The sequence below is a fragment of the Mercenaria mercenaria genome, chromosome 6 (assembly GCF_021730395.1).
Source record: "Mercenaria mercenaria strain notata chromosome 6, MADL_Memer_1, whole genome shotgun sequence".
Classification (NCBI taxonomy): Eukaryota; Metazoa; Mollusca; class Bivalvia; order Venerida; family Veneridae; genus Mercenaria; species Mercenaria mercenaria.
The window spans coordinates 48,982,035-49,004,346 of NC_069366.1; the positions used below are offsets into that span (position 1 = coordinate 48,982,035).

Sequence of the window (22,312 nt, forward strand, 5' to 3'; positions counted from 1 at the left end):
TCAGCTAGTTGTAAAAAAATATATGGAAAATAATATGTCATATTTTGTTCGGTGAAATATTTCAACTAATAAAGAGGCGGAATAGCTCTTCTTGATCAATATGTAGGAAAGTTCCGTTTTAGGATGAAGAATCTGCTAAAATAAGTTTTCTTCTTTGAATCATTTGGCAGCGATGGCATAATATTTGCTTTGACATAGTAATTGGAACAATTATCTGTGATTTTGTGATATCTGACTGTGTCTAGATGACCATCTTCGTAGAATACTTTTGCTTTCAACTGACTTTTAGCATTCATGTTTTCAGAGTCAAAATTTTCTGGTAATTATACAAATCCTGGGTTCTGAAAAATGGTAAACGAGACAAATTGTTGCCCCACACACCTTTTAAAGTCTCCGGTATTTTCTCACCAAGAGGAGTACAAAAAAGTTCTGATTGTCGTTGATTGTACATTGTAGCGCTGATCGTCCTCCGTTTGCATTTCACGAAGTGGCCTCGTGCCTAATTTAACAAGTCCTTTAGCACGTTTTATTAATTCCGGCCTATTTCCTGACACATATGCACCTCTATCTCTTAAATAAACCCTCAATTCACGCACTGATTATTTGTCAAAGTCACACTGTTCATCAATTCCATTGATCGTCGCCATTTTCTGATTTTTTTTGCTCACCGGAAGTAGTTTCTATCAATAACGACAACTCACGCAAGGGAAGTAACAACCTTATTGAACAGGACTATATCAAAATGTATACAAACTTGCAGTTATCATCAGTATGTTTTCCTTTTATCAACTGTAAACTAACTAGCATGTATTGTTTTATGTGTATACAAACTTGCAGTAATAGTCAGGATGATTCCCCTTAGAGCAAAGAGTAAACAAACCAATATTTAGTCAGAATCTTTCCTCTTTATTTAAGTGTAAACACCCATGCATTGTTAAATTTCATGCTTCCAACTCCCCCACCCCCATCCCCCTGATGCTGTTAACAAACCTGCAGTTATTTTCATGTTGTTTTCTCTCAATCTCCTCTGCTTTTTCTTTAGGGTCCATCTCCTCTGCAAACCTGTAGTCCTCAAATGAGAAATCTGACAAACTGTTCGAGCGACGGATCTTAACCATAGCTGAAACATAACAACAAACATTTCATGTTAAATTAAAACCACTTTTAACATGACATTATACATCACATTATCTATGATAAATGACTCTTTTTTTTTAATTAACAAAACAACCTTACATTTTTACTAAATTACGCAAATAATTTGCAAAATTACTAGGAAAATAAAATAATTAGAACATATTAGTAACATTCCTAGAAACAGAACAGTTTGAAATTTATTCTATGTTCTAAAAACCTATAAATAACCTACATGTAAAACTTTCCTATTTAATGCATACAGATGCTATATAATTTGAAGCAAACATGCAAAGCTAGTATATAAAAGGCCTTTTATCTTAGTCTGGATTATTCTAAAACAATTATATCATGCTACTGGTACCCTTACTGAGATAACAAAAAAAATTCTTAGAAACTGCATCTCTTTCAATCAAAAAAGTATAATACTGTGGATTCATTTCATTTTGCGGTATGAAATTTAGTGGGTTTTTTTTTACCAAAATGGTAATTTCAAGGAAATGTTTTTGGTGTATATAGTTTTTTGAAAATAAAATGAATGGAAATTTCATGTTCTTAGGAATTTAACTTTGTGGACTGTTGCAACAACAACAAGAGGACCATGATGGTCCTGAATCGCTCACCTGTCCCCACATGACCCAGTTTTAAACCGAGTATGATGTCGTTTTTTTCTATTATTTGACATTGTGACCTAGTTTTTGAGCTCATGTGACCCAGTGTTGAATCTGATCTAGATATCATCAAGATAAAAATTCTAACCAATTTTCATGAAGATCCACTGAAAAATATGGCCTCTAGAGAGGTCACAAGATTTTTTATTATTTGACCTACTGACCTAGTTATTGAAGGCATGTGACCCAGTTTTGAAACTGACCTAGATATCATCAAGGTGAACATTCTGACCAATTTTCATGAAGATCCATTCAAAAGTATGGCCTCTAGAGAGGTCACAAGGTTTTTCTATTTTTAGACCTACTGACCTAGTTTTTGACCGCAGTTGACCCAGTTTCAAGTTTCAAACCTGACCTAGATATCATCAAGATGAACATTCAGACCAATTTTCATATAGTTCCCATGAAAAATATGGCCTCTAGAGAGGTCACAATGCTTTTTTGTTATTTGACCTACTGACCTAGTTATTAAAAACAGGTGACCAAGTTTCGAACAAGATCTAGATATCATCAAGGTGAACATTCTGACTTACTTTCATGAAGATCCATTGAAAAGTATGGCCTCTAGAGAGGTCACAAGGTTTTTCTATTTTTAGACCTACTGACCTAGTTTTTGACCGCAGTTGAACAAGTTTCGAACCTGACCTAGATATCATCAAGATAAAAATTCTGACCAATTTTCATATAGATCCCATGAAAAATATGGCCTCTAGAGAGGTCACAAGGTTTTTTTGTTATTTGACCTACTGACCTAGTTATTGAAGGCATGTGACCCAGTTTCGAACTTGACCTAGATATCATCAAGGTGAACATTCTGACCAATTTTCATGAAGATCCATTCAAAAGTATGGCCTCTAGAGAGGTCACAAGGTTTTTCTATTTTTAGACCTACTGACCTAGTTTTTGACAGCAGTTGACCCAGTTTCGAACTTGACCTAGATATCATCAAGATGAACATTCTGACCACCTTTCATACAGATCCCATGAAAAATATGGCCTCTAGAGAGGTCACAAGGTTTTTTTATTATTTGACCTACTGACCTTCTTTTTGATCGCAGTTGACCCAGTTTCGAACTTGACCTAGATATCATCAAGATGAACATTCTGACCAACTTTCAGACATCCCATGAAAAATATGGCCTCTAGAAAGGTCACAAGGTTTTTTTATTATTTGACCTACTGACCTAGTTTTTGATGGCACGTGACCCAGTTTCGAACTTGACCTAGATATCATCAAGATGAACATTCTGAATAACTTTCATGAAGATCCCATGAAAAATATGGCCTCTAGAGAGGTCACAAGGTTTTTTTATTATTTGACCTACTGACCTACTTTTTGACCGCAGTTGACCCAGTTTCGAACTTGACCTAGATATCATCAAGATGAACATTCTGACCAACTTTCATACAGATCCCATGAAAAATATGGCCTCTAGAGAGGTCACAAGGTTTTTTTCTTATTTGACCTACTGACCTAGTTTTTGATCGCAGTTGACCCAGTTTCGAACTTGACCTAGATATCATCAAGATAAACATACTGACCAACTTTCATAAAGATCCCATGAAAAATGTGACCTCTAGAGTGGTCACAAGCAAAAGTTTACGCACGCACGACGGACGCTGCGTGATCACAAAAGCTCACATTGTCACTTTGTGACATGTGAGCTAACAAAAAATCACCAAAATTAGTCCCCCACAAATAATAACCATTTAACAGACTACCAAAGTAAATACATTCACAATACATGAAAAGACATACATAAAATTTGAAAGATAATGAAAAACATTTTTTTTAACAAGTAAAATTGGCTTTGTTCTTATCTTGTTCTCTTTTTCTATTATTTTTACTGATCAAAATTATTAATTTTGGACTACAAAACAGGCACAATGACCTCAATAATGTCACTTACACATATAAAATTTCAGGGTAAACTATCTTAATACATGTAGATTAAGCAAGCTTAAGCACTATACTACATCAAAGCTGAAAATCATCATTAAAACAGAAATCCAGCAAGGCAAGCAGAAGTATCAAGAAATCTTGTTTCCAAGTAGCTGAAAGAACTGCCCCCATGAAAAAGCATACACAGACAAATTTTTGAAATTTCAAAGAACTATAAATGTGTCCAAAGAAAATGAATGCCCACGCAATGTGATATTCGGTCATAATTCAGAAAATTAGAATTTTCTAACAGTTCAAAATGTGCTTGTAAAACCTGCAACTGAAGTTGTAAACATGTAGATGTAAGTGGTAACAGATTTTAGCGAATGTTACTACATATAAGCACATATATATTCAAGCATGAAACAGCAATTACTCTACTATTTCTTAAATTCAACTGTATCAACAATACATAAACTTGAATGGAAAAATAAACAAGAGCTGTCCGTAAGAGTGCACGCTTGACTTTTCTCAGTGCTTGACTCTGAATTAGAGCTTTGCCAGTAAAAGGGGCTTAACTCAATCAAATATATAATCAGAGTTATGGGGATTGTTTCTTCTGGTGTAGACTTTGATAGTAAACAACTATTTTAAGTTTCAAGTCTATAGCTCTGACAGTAACAGAGATATTGGACGTTATATAAAACTTTAACCTAAAAATTCTAAGTTAAAAAGGGGCTTAACTCTCTCAAAATTCAATCAGAGTTATTAGGATTGTTTCTACTGGTGTAGCCTTTGATAGTAAATAACTATTCTAAGTTTCAAGTAAATAGCTTTGAAAGTAACAGAGATATTGGACGTTATATAAAACTTTAGCCAAAAAATTCTAAGTTAAAAAGGGGCATTACTCTGTCAAAATTCAAATTAGAGTTACAGGGATTGTGTCTCCTGGTGTAGACGATAGTAAATAAGTATTTTAAGTTTCAAGTCAAAAGCTTTGATAGTAACAGAGATATCTGACTTTATCAAAAACTTTAACCGACAGCGACGGCGATGCCGGGGCTAGTGCAATAGCTCTACTTTTTCTCCAAAAGTCGAGCTAAAAAATTATACCGTACACAGAACAAGCAAGAAAAAAACAGGATATAATGGTGAAGTTTGACTGAATGATACCTCGAGTGAGGAAGTTTGAAATGTTGGGGGAAGTGACTGTTGATGAGGGTGACAGGCTTGCAGCCTCCAAGTCAGGTGCTGAAACAGCATACATAGCATACATTAGCACAAGAAAATCGTGAACAAGATAGCCATAGTGGTTTTAAGTTGCTCACATGAGAAAATCATCAACAAAAACAGCCTGTGTCTACTTAAGCAATAGAAGACCGGTATTGTTCACTGAATTTCTGTCGTATGATTTATTTACTCTATAATTAGAAAGATTTGACATTACCCTATTAATGGAATAAATTTTCAGGTTTATAACTACTTAAACAGAACAAGATATGCTATAACATATCACTTTTCTGTATAAAAGTCAGAAACATGTACTACTGTAAGTAATCAGAGCTTTGATGCTTCTTTAAATGCAAAAAAATGATTAAATTTCTTTCATAAAGTGTTTGATTGCTCTTAAAAACACTATTTTTAAGTATTTAGTATATAATACAGCCCACTTACAAGAGAGTGGCAGAGGACTGACTGTTGCCTTAAAGCCCTGCCATTAAACAATGTACCCAAATTACTACCATAGTAAGGGCAACATAAGTTGCAGGCGGACACCAGAATACCTATCTATACCGATGTTCAGTACAGCTCAAAGTACTGAGCACAATACTTTGTACAAATGTGATACTTTATTGGCAGCATGACATCATTCGCAGCTTGGAAAAGCAGACAAAAATATAAAGCCAAAGACACTGCCATTATAACATTCAATCCAGCAAAAAAATTTCTCATCAGCAAGCTCAATGTTTTGAACTAGCATTCAACAGAAATAACAACAGTTACTGTAGATTGGCCAATTTTCGCATATGCTTTATTTATTGATTACATGGTTAGCAGCCTTGTTTTTTTTTTGTTGCGCTTAACATCTCACAAACACAATTATAGATCATAATGGTGACTTTCCAGCTTCTGATGGTGGAGGAAGACCCCAGGTGCACCTCCATGCATTATTTCATCACGAGTGAGCACCTGGGTAGACCCACCAACCTTCCGTAGGCCAGATGGATGGCTTCCTCACATGAAGAATTCAACACCCCGTATGAGGCTTGAACACACAGGGGCAAGTGATTAGAAGTCAGTGACCTTAAACACTCCACCACAGAAGCCATCAGCGGTTTTATTTCTGCTGTTAGGAATTTAAAAAACTTGAGTATTTGTGTTTAAGAACATGAAGCAAATTAATATTCACAAACATTTTGAATTCACGAGTAGCAATACTGCGAAATCATGAATTTTTGTGAGGAACTAATTTTCGTGGAATTTGTGGTTGTGTCAAACCATGAAATTGTATCCCAACAAACAAGTAAAATTTCAATTCATTTTATTTTCATTTTCAAAATTTGAAATCCACAAACTCATATTTCCATGAAATAGTCCTTTTGGTCAAAACCACAAAACTGTGTGCCCGCAAAATTAAATGATTTCACAGTATTGCAAATAAGAGCAAACAAATAAAACAATTGCAAATATAACCAAATCTACAGTAAAACAACCACTGACTATTTCAATCTTGTTTCCAGTGACATAAAGACATTCCCAAGCTTTACTGAAGCTATACAGTATGAAACTAAACATGTCTTACATTTTTTCTGTTACAGTAAATCAGATAAGTTTCAAACATTGTATTTTTCTTTCAAAAGCATTTTTCAAAAATTTATATTTGTCTAAAATTGCTATTATGGTCACTCTTAACAGCTTTAACTGTGGAAAAAAAATAAATTTAAGATGAAAGGTCATCTTTAAGGTGCATGTGCAATTTATTTGTACAAATGAAGCTTAATTAAGCCCATAGTATCATTTACAGGAAAAATATACCAAACTGGGTAAGAGAATTATAGAAAATATATTATATTTTTGAATGTACATAATAAGCATGGGCAATTAAGAAAAAAGATGGACCACAGTGCCCTGAAAAAATAACTCGTTACCTTGAATGAGTCATGGTACTTAAGACTATTTCTTAAAAACAAATCATACATGACTGTATCTGATTTACTATAAAGACACTTAAATTGTTCATGCTAAATAATAATAGCTTTTTAACATTTATTCATTCAAATAAAAAGAAAATATTCAGCAGATATGCTCCTACAGACAATAAAAAATCTGACATCCCCTATATTCATTAGAGTTATATTAACAAAACCATTTTATCATTTTCAATCATCATCAGCATCATCTTTGTAAGACAGACCAACATTAGAGACTTGTTTTCCAAGATACATGTACTTTGAAAGGCTCTTAATTTCCAAATATCGTTCTGCAACGTTCCCATATAATTATATGTCAATAATTACATATTTATTATTTTATCATGCACAGGCAACTATTATTCTGAAATTTCTTTTCCCCACCTACAGATCATGAAAGACAGCCCATTTGCTTTGCTAACAACTAATATCACACACTCTATAAAATATTAAAATTTTAATAATTTTCAGTTAGTGTCTTTCACCACTTCTTTTAATACACATCAAAACACCTCAAACACAAGCACTTCAAAATGTATTTCTTTATAATGATTGTAAGCAGTTCTATATATTCTGTATTTTGTAAGCAACTCGATCATGTTTTAAGGTAATGTTATAATAATGTATCAGCGTAATCAGCCAGACCATGTCAGTAGAGCATTAGATGGCAATTTTGAGTTACACAGGGAGACTGAAAAATGAATTCTAACTAAAATAGTTTAAAACAATTTGGAAGGTGATGTGAACAACTGATTTAAAACTTAGGATTTTTGCATAAATTTTGCCTTAGAACTTGCCTTCAGACAAGGTTTCACAGAAAATGGTGTATCAGCAAAAGCTTCCGCATACATTTGGAGTTTGACACAGGCAGCCTTTGACATAAGCTAGAGTTTGCTATAAACTTGTTTGTTATTAGCAGAGTTTGAGATATCAACATAACATCTTGCTTTTAGTAGGCAGAAATATTTATGATTGCTTTCAAAAGTCAGTGAGAGGGCTCTAAAATACATCACTCTAGAGAAATACAGAACTGCTAACAAAAAACCAACAATATATTAGTACAATTTCCTAGGAAGAAAGTAAAATGTCTAGTTATATCTTCACACAAACACACGCGTGTTTTACTACCTGTGTCATCATCATGTGGTTCTTGTTTCTGTTCCCTTAACGCCTCTAAACAAAATGAAAGCATAAACATAAATCAACATTCATTCAAAATATAATAAGCATAAAAGTGTGAGATCACAAAAACTAGCATACCTAAAATAAAATTACAAAGTCTTGTATGTGATCACAGAAAAGGATACATTTTGATACAACTTTTATCTTGAACATAGAAAAAAAATTAGTCCATTTTGTAACATCAATATGTTTTTTTTAAACAGCTCTTCAGTTATGTAACTCCTCATCAGTGAGTCTTAGTTTTTCAATCTCTACTAACATGTTCTTTGCATGGATTTGACTTCTCAACATAAATGCTCATTGATTGACTTGGACATACAATGTTATGGATCAAATAGGTACCGAGATCTCTTTCCTTGCCTATGGATGGAATACCATGCTAAGGCTCTTCTAAATTTAAATGGATTTTTGTGCAAATCTGTACTCTTAACAAGAGGACCATGATGGTCCTGAATCGCTCACCTATCCCCACATGACCCAGTGTTGAACTGAGTATGACCTAGTTATTTCTATTATTTGACATAGTGACCTAGTTTTTGAGCACATGTGACCTAGATATCATCAAGATAAAAAATTCTGACCAATTTTCATGAAGAGCCATTGAAAAATATGACCTCTAGAGAGGTCACAAGGTTTTTCTATTATTTGACCTAATGACCTAGTTTTTGAAGGCATGTGACCCACCTTTAAACATGACCTAGATATCATCAAGGTTAACATTCTCACCAATTTTCATGAAGATCTCGTGAAAAATATGGCCTCTAGAGAGGTCACAAGGTTTTTCTATTTTTCGACCTACTGACCTAGTTTTTGACCGCACATGACCCAGTTACGAACTTGACCTAGATATCAGCAAGCTGAACATTCTCACTAATTTTCATGAAGATCCATTGAGAAATATGGCCTCTAGAGACATCACAAGATTTTTCTATTTTTAGATCTACTGACCTAGTTATTGACCGCACGTGACCCAGTTTCGAACTTGACCTAGATATCATCAAGATGAACATTCTGACCAATTTTCATAAAGATCCCATGAAAAATATGGCCTCTAGAGAGGTCACAAAGTTTTTCTATTTTCAGACCTACTGACCTAGTTTTTGACCGTATGTGACCCAGTTTCAAACTTGACCTAGATATCATCAAGGTGAACATTCTGACCATTTTTCATGAAGATCCATTGAGAAATATGGCCTCTAGAGAGGTCACAAGGTTTTTCTATTTTTAGACCTACTGACCTAGTTTTTGACCCCAGGTGAGCCAGTTTCGAACTTGACCTAGGTATCATCAAGGTGAACATTCTGACCAATATTCATGAAGATCTCATGAAAAATATGGCCTCTAGAGAGGTCACAAGGTTTTTCTATTTTTAGACCTAGTGACCTAGTTTTTGACCCCACGTGACCCAGTTTCGAACTTGACCTAGGTATCATCAAGGTGAACATTCTGACCAATATTCATGAAGATCTCATGAAAAATATGGCCTCTACAGAGGTCACAAGGTTTTTCTATTTTTAGACCTACTGACCTAGTTTTTGACCGCACCTGACCCAGTTTCGAACTTGACCTAGATATCATCAAGGTGAACATTCTGACCAATTTTCATGAAGATCTCATGAAAAATATGGCCTCTAGAGAGGTCACAAGGTTTTTCTATTTTTAGATCTACTGACCTAGTTTTTGACCGCACCTGACCCAGTTTCGAACTTGACCTAGATATCATCAAGATGAACATTCTGACCAACTTTCATAAAGATCCCATGAAAAATGTGACCTCTAGAGTGGTCACAAGCAAAAGTTTACGGACGGACGGACGGATGGACGACGGACGCCACGCGATCACAAAAGCTCACCTTGTCACTTCGTGACAGGTGAGCTAAAAATACATTAAAATTTAGAGATAAAAATTAAAAAAGACTTTACATGCTAAGGTTGGTGCTGAAGAAAGAGATGGAGCTGCAGAGGCTACAAAATTTGAAAAGTCAAGCACTGTTAACAGTATAAGGTGGAGAAGAGCAAATGTTGAAGCAAGGGACTGAATAAACTATTTATTCTCATGTATAACACTGGCACTATGATTTATCTAAAGTAAAAAATTAAGATCTCAACATTAAGAATTTTAGTGTTCTGTAGTTCATACAAAAATCCTTACTACAGTTACCATTCCATAATATGTCTACACTTTTCATGTGTATTTTTTAGACATTTCTGCATAAAATAGATACAAAGAGTAAACTAGCATAACTAAACTTTTAGCACAATCATAACTAGACAGAAAGACCACCTTGTTGAGATACCAGTCAATTACTTCTTTAACATTTACCCTGCTAAATTTCTAAAATGGACAGGTCCATCATTCAACTTGGGCAGCACAACTTATTATTCAAAGGGCTGTTCAATGAAAATTTACTGACTGAATAGCGTACAGTTCAGGCTGATCTTGGTCTGCACTGGTTGCAAATGCAAAACCAATTGCCGCAAGAAGGCTAAAGGTTAAGTCTTATAAGTTTCATTGGAAAATACAAAATACTGCTCCCAAAAGGACTTTTAAGCTACTAAATAGGGTCATGCTGAACCACTTGGACAAAGTTGAGTGGTTCCTGTAATGATCTATAAACCAAGTTTGGTGAAGATCCATCTAGCTCTTTAAGAGAAGCTATTTAATTTTTTTTTCAATGTTTAGCTCTGAAGGTCACTGAGAGGGATAAAGGTGAACCATTTAAAGAAACTTGAGAAAGGTCAATGTAAGGATGCTACAGACTAAGTAACAGATGAAGATCTACCAAATGGTTCATAATAAAACAAGAACTGTCACTATTGGTGACAAATGCCCCCGAAGCGAGCCCAAGAATGCTACAGTTGTATGCACAAAAAAATCACACATCATTTCATGACCTTGACTTTGACCTTAGAGGCCCGGGTCATAAGCATGACACACCTCAAAATGGTTACCATTTGTGTCAAATTATTTTCAAATCCCTTGATAAATGGCAGAGTTATGGACCAGACACGTAAAATCTTTGACTTCTAAGTGTGACCTTGACCTTGGAGCTAGGGGCTGGTCTTGTGCATGACACCTCACCTCATTATAGGGAACATTTATGCCAAGTAATTTCAAAATCCCTTCATGAATGGCAGTTATGGACCGGACACGAAACAGACCCCGTTAACCTTTGACCTCTAAGTGTGACCTTGATCTTGGAGCTAGGGGATTGGGTCTTGCGCATGATACATTGTCCCATTATCATGAACATTTATGCCAAGTTATTTTAAAATCCCTTCACACCTCAATATGGTTAACATTTGTGTCAAATTATTTTTAAATCCCTTGATAAATGGCAGAGTTATTGACCAAACAAGAAATATCTTTAACTTCTAAGTGTGACCTTGACCTTAGAGCTAGGGATCTGGATCTTGCGCACGACACATCGTCTCATTATGAGAAACATTTATGCCAAGTAATTTCAAAATCCCTTGATGAATGGCAGAGTTATGGACCGGACACGAAACAGACCCCGTTAACCTTTGACCTCTAAGTGTGACCTTGACCTTGGAGCTAGGGGTCTGGGTCTTGCACATGACAAGTCGTCTGATTATGGTTAACATCTATACAAAGTTTTTTCAAAATCCCTCCATGGATGTCAGAGTTATGGACCGAACAAGAAACAGACCTTGTTAACCTTTGACCACTAAGTGTGACCTTGACCTTGGAGCTAGGGGTCTGGGTCTTGCGCAGGACACATCGTCTCATTATGGTGAACATTTATGCCAAGTTATTTCAAAATCCCTTTATGGATGGAAGAGTTGCAGCCCGGACAAGAATTTACCGGACGGACGCACGGACTGACAGAGCGATTTTAATATGCCCACCTTCTGGGGCATAAAAAGTCATTAAAGTTTTTTATCTTTGCAGCTCTGGCAGACAAAATGGAATTGAGAGAGGTTCAAACAAGGATGCTACAAGTGAAGATCCACCTAGTGGTTCGTGAAGAAAGTTGTTTAAAGGTCTTCTTCTTTTAGCAAAAAAGCGCAAGCGGAACTATTTGAATTTACTTGTAAGTGGTCCATCCTGGGATGCTACAATCAAGATTTGGAGTAATTTTGACCAGCAGTTCATAGGAGAAAATGTTTAAGTAACAACAGCTGTCCAATGACAGCATGCTCGACTATTTCAAGTCTTCCTTCTAATACAAGCTTAAGATGCCAGAGAATCTGAAAACATTTGGTCAATTAATTCCTAAGAAACATGCTTACATGGAAAACTGTCACAAAATTTCTATATTAAAAGGGGCATAATTTTGACCAAAAAAGCTAGAGTTATGTAAGTTGTATGCAGACGCCGACAAAAGGGTGATTACAAAAGCTCTACTATTTGAAAAATTTCAAATGATCGAGCTAATAATGTTCAAGAAGAGGACGAACAATGGTTGCCAGACCATCTTGTACTAATAGCTCATCCTGAACAAAGTTAAGTCGAGCTAAAAAGGTTAACAATCAGACTATATTTCAGTCAAAAGGAAGGCACTGCATACAGTAAGAAGTTAGTAACTGAGTAAATGATATAACAGAAATTTTACATTCACAAATTCGAAATTTAATATATTTTGGATTGAATAATTAATTTTTGACATGGACTGAATGTGGAACTATTGTCTTAAAGCACCCTAATATAATTACACTTTTAACTCATACACTTACTGTTGGAAAATTCCAGAAAAATGCATGATCTTTCAACTGTATCAACATTCTATCGTAATCTTGGGTTTTGGCTGATTTACGTTTTAGTTTAGATTCAACTGAACCAAGAAAACAATTTTAATCAGAAACTACTGTACAGTAATAGAACTAATTGTAATTCCAGAAAATAAGCACTTACTCTTACATGAAAAAAACTTAGAAATATATCTAAGAATTACATACAGTCATATGATTCTAATAAATATGCCAATACGTTCCATGCTTACTATTTTGGTGAAACAAAAACTTCCCAACAGAGAAAAAATACTGACTGTGCTTCATAAAAACTGAGACAAAAATTCATTCAAACTAAAATCATTCAAAAAAAAAGTTACCCTAACACCAAATGTGTCTTGCTAGTGAAGATTCAAACAAAAGGAAAACAACACACACAACTTACTGGTCAAGCTTCTCAGTAACCCAGACATTGATGAGACGGTGTGATACGGGTTATACTGTAGGAAAAACAATCAACCATGAAAAAAATTACAGTAATATAATTAAAATTTAAAACTTCGCACAAACTTCACTCTAAGTGCGTCTGCTGCAGACCTACAGCATCTTTCATCAGACAGGGCCTAAATTTACCAAGCCTTTATTTATGAATATACAGATACAGTGAGAGTAGATCACACAATTCTTGCATCTCTATGTCACACCCAAAGCTTTGCAATCACAGCAGGAGTTGACTTCATTTGCCATTTTTCTGAATTCATTTTCTGTCAAGTTATTTTCTCTCCCTACCTGGTATATTCTCTGTCTACAAAGGCTTGATAAATTTCAATACTGTAACCCATCCTCACTGTTCTCAAACCTGCATTTAAAATCGCTCTAAATTGATTACACATACATTTACATATTACAATATAGATATCTATATTAAAGCGTGATACATGTTTACTCCACTTAATTAAGCATCTATAAAAGAAGAGTATAGACTTTATTCAGTACATATTTTATTAATGCATGCATCCCATGATATACAAAGATACGAGTTCTTTATCTGATGATTTCTGGTACTTATCTTGCATCAATCTATGTATGAGAAATAATATAAACTTGTCTTATATTGTCATAATTACTAAAGATATTCTGCTTTAAGAAACAGCAAAATTTTCTGATAATACACCTTTTAGAAATTTCAGCATTTTGGCAAAATATAACAAATTAAAGTCCAATTTTATTTAGGTAGCTGACGTATGACATCAGCACTTTCTATGCATTTGCATGTTCTAACACGAGTTTTTGGCATTCACTGGTCGTAAACTGCCGATGCAAAGAACAGTAAGTCCTGCTGGAAATCGTCAAAGAAAGAGACTCAAAGTTAGGATAACAAACGAGAAAGCAAGCAAGCATGCAAAAACAGAGACCCTACTTCATACCAAAGGCCAACTCATATAACCCCATTTCTCATTTTAGGGGCTGATGCAAAAATATTTAAAACTGTTTTATTTGAAAAATGTAAATTTTTGCAAAATCATATACCTATGTACAAAAAATATGGGAGTCTTTTTTTTCTGGATTTACTAATACTAAACAATAGCAAAGTAGTTGCAAATTTATCAAATGTATATTACTACAAGGAACGTTCGATCTAATTTACATATTTTTTCAAATATTCAAATTTGTTCTATGTACATTAATCTATTACCTATACCTAATAAATATAAAACTCTGAATGTACATTGTGTATTAACCAAGGCTCCCTGCAAAATACAGGCCTTCAAATTGACCCAAATCAAAAACAATGACGTTCATCCCCTGCAACCGGACGAAAGTTACGTTACAGATATATATTTGGTGGGAACACTATCTATAACCTTATAATTATGATGTCATTTTTTAACAAACCTTTTTTAAAAAGCTGAAAACAGGACAAGAAGAAAAAATATCATGCAAAATGCAAACTGTGAAATAAACAACATAAAAGGTCGGAAAATAACGTGTACTTAGATTAAACCATTGTGTTAAATCTTTTGTTTGTTATGCTAACAAAGTTGAAAATCCATTCGCACCCCCTCCCCGACTTTCATATATTTGCCAATTATCTAAGTTCTGAGATGCGCACAGAGCACATACATGGTCATAAAGAAAAATAAAATTTGTCACTGCCAACATTAATAGCTCTTCTAAATACAGTTTCTAATTGTTGGCTTACTCAGTGGCAACAATATGATTCGACTCGGTAACACTGTTCTGTTTTCCCATTTTCAATGAACACAATAATTTCATCAAGCTGGGAAGTATACAATGATAACATAAGCACATGTCTGTATAAATATGAAAATCAATTTGTAACCTGATGCAATACCTAAAATTCTTGAAAACAAGAAAGAAAAATCTAAAAATGTGTTTCTTACTATATAACTATTAGTTGACAAATGCCCTCAAACTAATGCCAAGTCAGAGCTTTCCTGACTCTTGCCAACAACACATCTCACCATGGTTAACATTTGAGTAACGTTTCATTGGAATCCCTTGAATTATTTACAAAATTATGGCTGTGACTTTGACTGACAATCAGAATAACTATTTAAACATACTACTGGACACTATATGCCTAATTCTCGGGCATATGGACAGTGTGAACACTGTATGTCTCATTTTCAGGGCATATGGTCAGTGCTAATCATTATATGCCTAATTCTCGGGCAAATGGACAGTGTGAACACTGTATGTCTCATTTTCTGGGCATATGGACAGTGCAAACACTATATGTCTCATTTTCAGGGCATATGGACAGTATGAACACTATATGTCTCATTTTCCAGGCATATGGACAGTGTGAACACTATATGTCTCATTTTCAGGGCATATGGACAGTGTAAACACTATATGTCTCATTTTCAGGGTATATGGACAGTGCAAACACTATATGTCTCATTTTATGGGCATATGGACAGTGCTTACACTATATGTCTCATTTCCAGGGCATATGGACAGTGCTTACAGTATATGTCTCATTTTCCGGGCAAATGGACAGTGTGAACAATATATGTCTCATTTTCAGGGCATACGGACAGTGCGAACACTATATGTCTCATTTCCAGGGCATATGGACAGTGCTAACACTATATGTCTCATTTTCCAGGCATATGGATAGTGTGAACACTATATGTCTCATTTTCAGGGTATATGGACAGTGCGAATACTATATGTCTCATTTTCCGGGCAAATGGACAGTGTGGACAATATGTCTCATTTTCAGGGCATATGGACAGTGCGAACACTTTATGTCTCATTTTCCAGGCAAATGGACAGTGTGAACAATATATGTCTCATTTTCAGGGCATATGGACAGTGCGAACACTATATGTCTCATTTTCAGGGCATATGGACAGTGTGAACACTATATGTCTCATTTTCAGGGCATATGGACAGTGTGAACACTATATGTCTCATTTTCTGGGCATATTGACAGTGTGAACACTATATTTCTCATTTTCAGGGTATATGGGCAGTGCGAACACTATTTAAGGGCATTTAAAAATAATCTCAAGAATGTGATGTAAAATAAACAAAAATATCTAACTGTCAGACATGTGCCTATGAAATATCAAAGTTTGATGAAAAGAAGACCCTGGTTATTTATGACTTACTGGGTAACAAGTTCCAGCCACTATCGCTTGAACTGCCAAACTTTAATTCCATCTACATCAAACAAAACATGGACACATATGTGTGTTAGGGGGCAGCACAGGTTAAACCCTTGCAGAATCAGAATATATATGTGTATGAACGCTAAGATATTGGCTTTAAAATGTATATTTTGCAGAACTGTAATATATTCAGAAGAAAGGATATGTAACAGGCTTTAACCCTTACCTTGCTAAATTTCTATGATGAACTTGTCAATCTTTCAATTTGGACAATTCCATTAACTGTTAAAAGGGGTGTTTACCAAAAAGATACTGACTGAATGGCGAACAGTGCAGATCATGATCCGACTGCACGGATGTGCAGGCTGATCATGATCTACACTGGTCGCAAAGGCAGAATCAATTGTATCCAGCATGATAAGGGTTGATAAACGGAATGTTGTAATACAATTCAATACAAATAGTATCTACGAATAATAAGACAGATATTGCATTTGAAGAAAATTTCTAAAGGAAGCTCTGTTTAATATGCACAAGTTCTGCAGTAAAGAAATTTCAAGTCTTTAAAAGTGAAATATGAATCTGCAAAATAATCATTGTATATTTCTTACCAGCTAATGATGTTTTTTTTAATACTCGTTTACACTTTTAAATGGTATACATTTGTTCTTTATACTGAGTAAAATTGAAAATATCATTGTTACCATAAAGATACATCAAAATGACTTACATCTAGTAAAATAAAATGAAACTTAAAAAGTACACACTGTTGCCAAGTTTTGTGTCTATGTAAGTTCAGGATTTATGACATAAAAAAAACTATTAGTAGCCTTAAATACTGATTTCGTTCTTTGCCTATACAACTTTCTGTCAAACATTCCTGGAAATTTCCTCAAAAGCAATTCAAAGAAATTTTCAAGAAATAAGTTCCCTGTGCTGACCCAAAAAATAAAAGTGATTTATTTCACTTCGAATAAAATAGGTACTCCAAATAAACAAACTCAGTAAACAAACAGATCAGAAATTTAAAAGTTAATGAAAATCTACCAGAACTGACAAGAAATCACAGAAAAGTAAGACATCTGTACTTTGAAGATACAGACCATGTTTAGTGAAAATCCACCAAGCAGTCCTTAAGATGCTTTATATATATTAATTCTACGCTTAACACTTTAATGCAATTTGTGTTTTAAAATGTTTTAAAAGTACAGTTTGATGAAGTTATATTACAGACAAATTTTGTTGAAGTTTTGATGTAATATTTCAGAAGACATGTTTTCGTGTAAAAAGGGCAAAATTAGGTAACAAAACAATGTTTTAATGCTGAGAATTTGGCCTAGGTTAGCATTCAAACAAATGTGATTTTCACAGAGTCACAAACTTTCCAAGGCAGTTTAATGGTTAACAATGCTATCTATTATCATGTACAGTTTGCCAAATCATATCTGGCTTTCTTGTCAGGCACTATAATCTGTCAAATCATATCTGGCTTTCTTGTCAGGCACTATAATCTGTCAAATCATATCTGGCTTTCTTGTCAGACACTATAATCTGTCAAATCATATTTGGCTGACTTGTCATGCACTATAATTCCATAATCTGCCAAGTCATACTTGGCTGACTTGTCAGGCACTATAATCTGCCAGATTATACCAAGCTGACTTGTCAGCCACTATAATCAGCCAAATCATACCTGGCTGACTTGTCAGGCACTAATAAATCTACCAAATCATACCTGGCTGATTTGTCAGGCACTATAATCTGCCAAATCATATCCGGCTGACTTGAAAGGCAGTATAATCACCAGACAAAATCTGGAAGTATGGAGCCTTGAGAGTCTAGGCAATGCCACAGTGTCTATGAAGATTCTTTTCAGATCATTTACATAACATTTTTTTAAATGAGCATTATTGAGAAACACCATATTTAAATGAGAATAAGGATCAGTTACTGAAAAATGGGAAACTACAACCATTAAACTGCCATATTTTGTTTTGTGACAATATAACTAGAACCATCTATCGCACGAAAGAACAAGAAAAACTGCACAAATTTCCTACGAAAGCACATTCTTCTGGAAAACGCAGAAAGTAAGCAAAGATTCTAGAGAATGCAAAAATGACATGCAGGTTCTATAAACTGTTGATGGATTTCGTATCATTCTTCTATGGTGAAAAAAATAAAATAACAGTCTCTGGCAATGCAACAAGGTCAATTAACAACAGGTTCAAGGTCAACTGCCAATAGTAACTGCGTAGAGGTCAATTATTAACAGGTTCAACGTCAGCTGCCAATAGTAACTGCGTAGAGGTCAATTATTAACAGGTTCAAGGTCAACTGCCAATAGTAACTGTGTAGAGGTCAATTATTAACAGGTTCAAGGTCAACTGCCAATAGTAACTGTGTAGAGGTCAATTATTAACAGGTTCAAGGTCAACTGCCAATAGTAACTGTGTAGAGGTCAATTATTAACAAGTTCAAGGTCAACTACCAATATAGCTCTGTCTAGGTCAATTAAGGTCAATGGCGGTCAATAATATCTACAATATAACGTTTGAACACAAAAACAGGTGGTCTGTGAAGTAGGACAGGCCTACAAACACAAATAATTTATAGCATGTAACTGACAACATTCCCACATGAAACCAAGATCAATGAGGAATGACTTTAAAAGCCGTTTCACATATACATCGAATGGAACAGAAACCAAACCGAAACAAGAGGGTCATGATGACCCTGGATCGCTCACCTGAGTAATATGAGCTACATGTTTCAAATGTCAAACTGATGATAAAATATTAAGAAAGTCAGTAGGTCACATTCATGGTCAATGAAATTCAGTTTTACGATTTGTGTGCAAAACTGTGTATGTCATCAAAATTTCAAGGCTGTATCTTAAAAAACAAGAAAGTAGGTCAGTAGGTCAAGGTCAAAGTCAAGTGATATCATATTACTTGGGGTCATCAGGTAATTATAATTAAACAGTCATGGAAATAGGATCAGATGACTTTTTAAGTATTTTTCCTATATAACTCACATAATAACTAAGTGACCCCAGGGCGGGGCCTCTTTTAACCCCAGGGGCATAATTTGAAGAATTTTGGTAGAGGACTACTAGACAATGCATCCTACCAAATATCGAAAGCCTAGGTCGTATGGTTTCAGACAAGAAGATTTTTAAAGCTTTTTCCTATATAAGTCTATATAAAACTTGGGACCCCCAGGGCAGGGCCTCTTTTGACCCAAGGGGTACAATTGGAACAATTTTGGTTGAGGACCATAACACAATGCTACAAACCAAGTATCAAAGGTCTAAGTGTTGTGGTTTCAGACAAGAAGATTTTAAAACTTTTTTTCCAATATAAGTCTATGTAAAACTTGGGACTCCCGGGGCGGGTGCCATATTTGACCACAGGGGGATAATTTGAACAATCTTGGTAGAGGACCACTAGATGATGCTACATACCAAATATCAAAGCCCTAGGCCATGTGGTTTTGTACAAGAAGATTTTCAAAGTTTTTCCCATATAAGTCTATATAAACCATGTGACCCCTGGGGCGGGGCCATATTTGACCCTAGGGGGATAATTTGAACAATCTTGGTAGATGACCACTAGATGATGCTACATACCAAATATCAAAGCCCTAGGCCATGTGGTTTTGTACAAGAAGATTTTCAAAGTTTTCCCATATAAGTCTATATAAACCATGTGACCCCCGGGGCGGGGCCATATTTGACCCTAGGGGGATAATTTGAATAATTTTGGTAGAGGACCACTAGATGATGCTAAACACCAGATATCAAAGCCCTACGCCCTGCGGTTTTGGACAAGAAGATTTTTAAAGTTTTTTCTTTTGGTTGCCATGGCAACCAGAGTTCTGCATGGAATTCAATTCTTTGAAAATTTTTTAAAGGGGGCCAACCAAGGAACATTCCTGTGAAGTTTCAAGTAAATCTGCCAAGTGGTTTTGAAGAAGATTTTTTTAGAAATTGTTGACGCACGACAGACGACGGACATCAAGCGGTCACAATAGCTCACCTTTGTCACTTTGTGACGGGTGTGCTAAAAAATTCGAATGCATTATGATCAATGGGCCATTTCACATATACACCTGAACCACACTGCATAGTAAACAGACTTGCAAAAACTCGGATCCTAGTTGGGTTACTGAATTTGGATTGAATAGGCAAGAAAAGATAATGTTTTTCAACAAATTAGTTGATTTTTTCTTACTAGCTAAAGCAAAAAGACTAGATGTGTGCCTATAGGACACAGGTGCCCCCCATTCCTGTCCTGTTCATGTTTTTCATAAAAAAGGTATACAGTTGTCCAATGTTGAAATGACCTTGTTACACTGCAGAAGGACAAGCAGGACTGTTTCTATAACATTACCTTATGTTTTCTTCAATTAAATAATTAACGACAATGTCAACTCACACACAATATGAACAGCTTAACCATTTTGAAATCTAAATAAATCTCTATTGTGATAAAATTCTAATTTAAATTTTATACTTGTTAAGCAAAGGCAAATAAAATATTCAACAGTATAATTTAAATTAACATTTTGTGTAAAGCAACACTTTTTTTACCATTTTAATTCAACAATGCACTGCTACACACGTAAGTAATTTTAAAGAGTTTTGCGTGGAATGACAAAATCCCTCCTTTATTTCACAAATGGCCATGTAACAAGTTATTGTATCATAAGGTCTATATTTCTGAGTTATTTCAGCATGTTCAAAATATGCTTTGATTTTTTTCTATTGCCATGTGAGAGCCAATGAAATAACACAAAAGGCAACAACAACAAAAAAAAAACAATTTTAAATTTTGGAGAGATTGTATACTCCGAAATTATGCCTTCTAGTTCTTTTCTCTAAAACAACGTTTCAATCATGAAAAGATGCGCAAATATTTCTACATTATACTTACATTGGGAGGAACATAGTCTAACGAGGCCTTCGATGACGATTTCTTTATATTGCTGGATTGAGGGAGTGATACGACAAATTTCTTGTCCCAGAATATACAGCATATCATAGCTAGTGTTTGTACATCATGTATACTCTTATAGTATTCCATTCTGAAAAATCAGTATATAAATTACACAATGTAAACAGCATATCATAGCTAGTGTCTGTACATCGTGTGTACTCCTGTAGTGTTCCATTCTGAAAAAATCAATTTAAAAGTTAAAAATATATACAGCATATTGCAGATGTCTGTGTAATGTGTATATTCTTGTAGTATTGCATTCTGGAATCAATATACATAAACAAGTTACACAATATCATAGTGTGTCTGTACACCATATATACTTTGGAAGTATTCAATCCTTGTTACACAATATACAGCATATCATAGCTAGTGTCCATCCAACATGTATATTCTTGTAGGATTCCATTCTGAAATTCATTTCATTAATAGCTTAAATGTCATTTAAGTTCATGCGGGTGCAACAATGATAATTCATAATTTCTGCAGAAAATCTAAAAATCTTCACTAGAATTCATTACATCAAGTGGCCGTAAAGATAATGTTGTAATAATGTACTGACCTGAACACAGTATCATTACATCAAGTAGCCGTAAAGATAATGTTGTAATAATGTACTGACCTGCACACAGTATCATTACATCAAGTAGCCGTAAAGATAATGTTGTAATAATGTACTGACCTGAACACAGTATCATTACATGCATCAGTTCATTCTGTCTAAAGGTCATTTCAACTTACTATCCTGACAGGAACCAGTACTAGTGTATAATGATGTGACAAGATTGTGACCAAACTGGGGATCCAAGTTGTGACCTCCATGTTGAGAAATTGACATCAGATCTTACTGATGAATGCTCAGACTAACTAAATGACTAATTGCTTATGATTTAGTGCTTTTAGTTAAAAACACTTT

The 22,312-nt window shown here is 34.8% G+C and overlaps 1 protein-coding gene across 9 annotated transcripts in view; it reads right to left on the reverse strand.

The window, feature by feature from the left end:
• LOC123548964 (GATOR complex protein WDR59-like) overlaps positions 1-22,312 on the reverse strand; it is an 81,312-nt gene that overhangs the window by 21,367 nt on the left and 37,633 nt on the right. The window contains exons 20-25 of one of the 9 annotated variants that reach the window (XM_045336661.2): positions 21,334-21,484; positions 13,198-13,252; positions 12,114-12,137; positions 8,007-8,051; positions 4,861-4,938; positions 991-1,120 (exon numbers count right to left, since the gene is read on the reverse strand). In XM_045336661.2, coding sequence (XP_045192596.2) covers positions 991-1,120; positions 4,861-4,938; positions 8,007-8,051; positions 12,114-12,137; positions 13,198-13,252; positions 21,334-21,484 — 483 coding nt within the window. Of the gene's footprint in view, positions 1-990; positions 1,121-4,860; positions 4,939-8,006; positions 8,052-12,113; positions 12,138-13,197; positions 13,253-16,396; positions 16,449-21,333; positions 21,485-22,312 lie in introns of all 9 variants that reach the window. The other 8 variants (XM_053545832.1, XM_053545836.1, XM_053545833.1 and 5 more) reach the window with 8 other exon arrangements.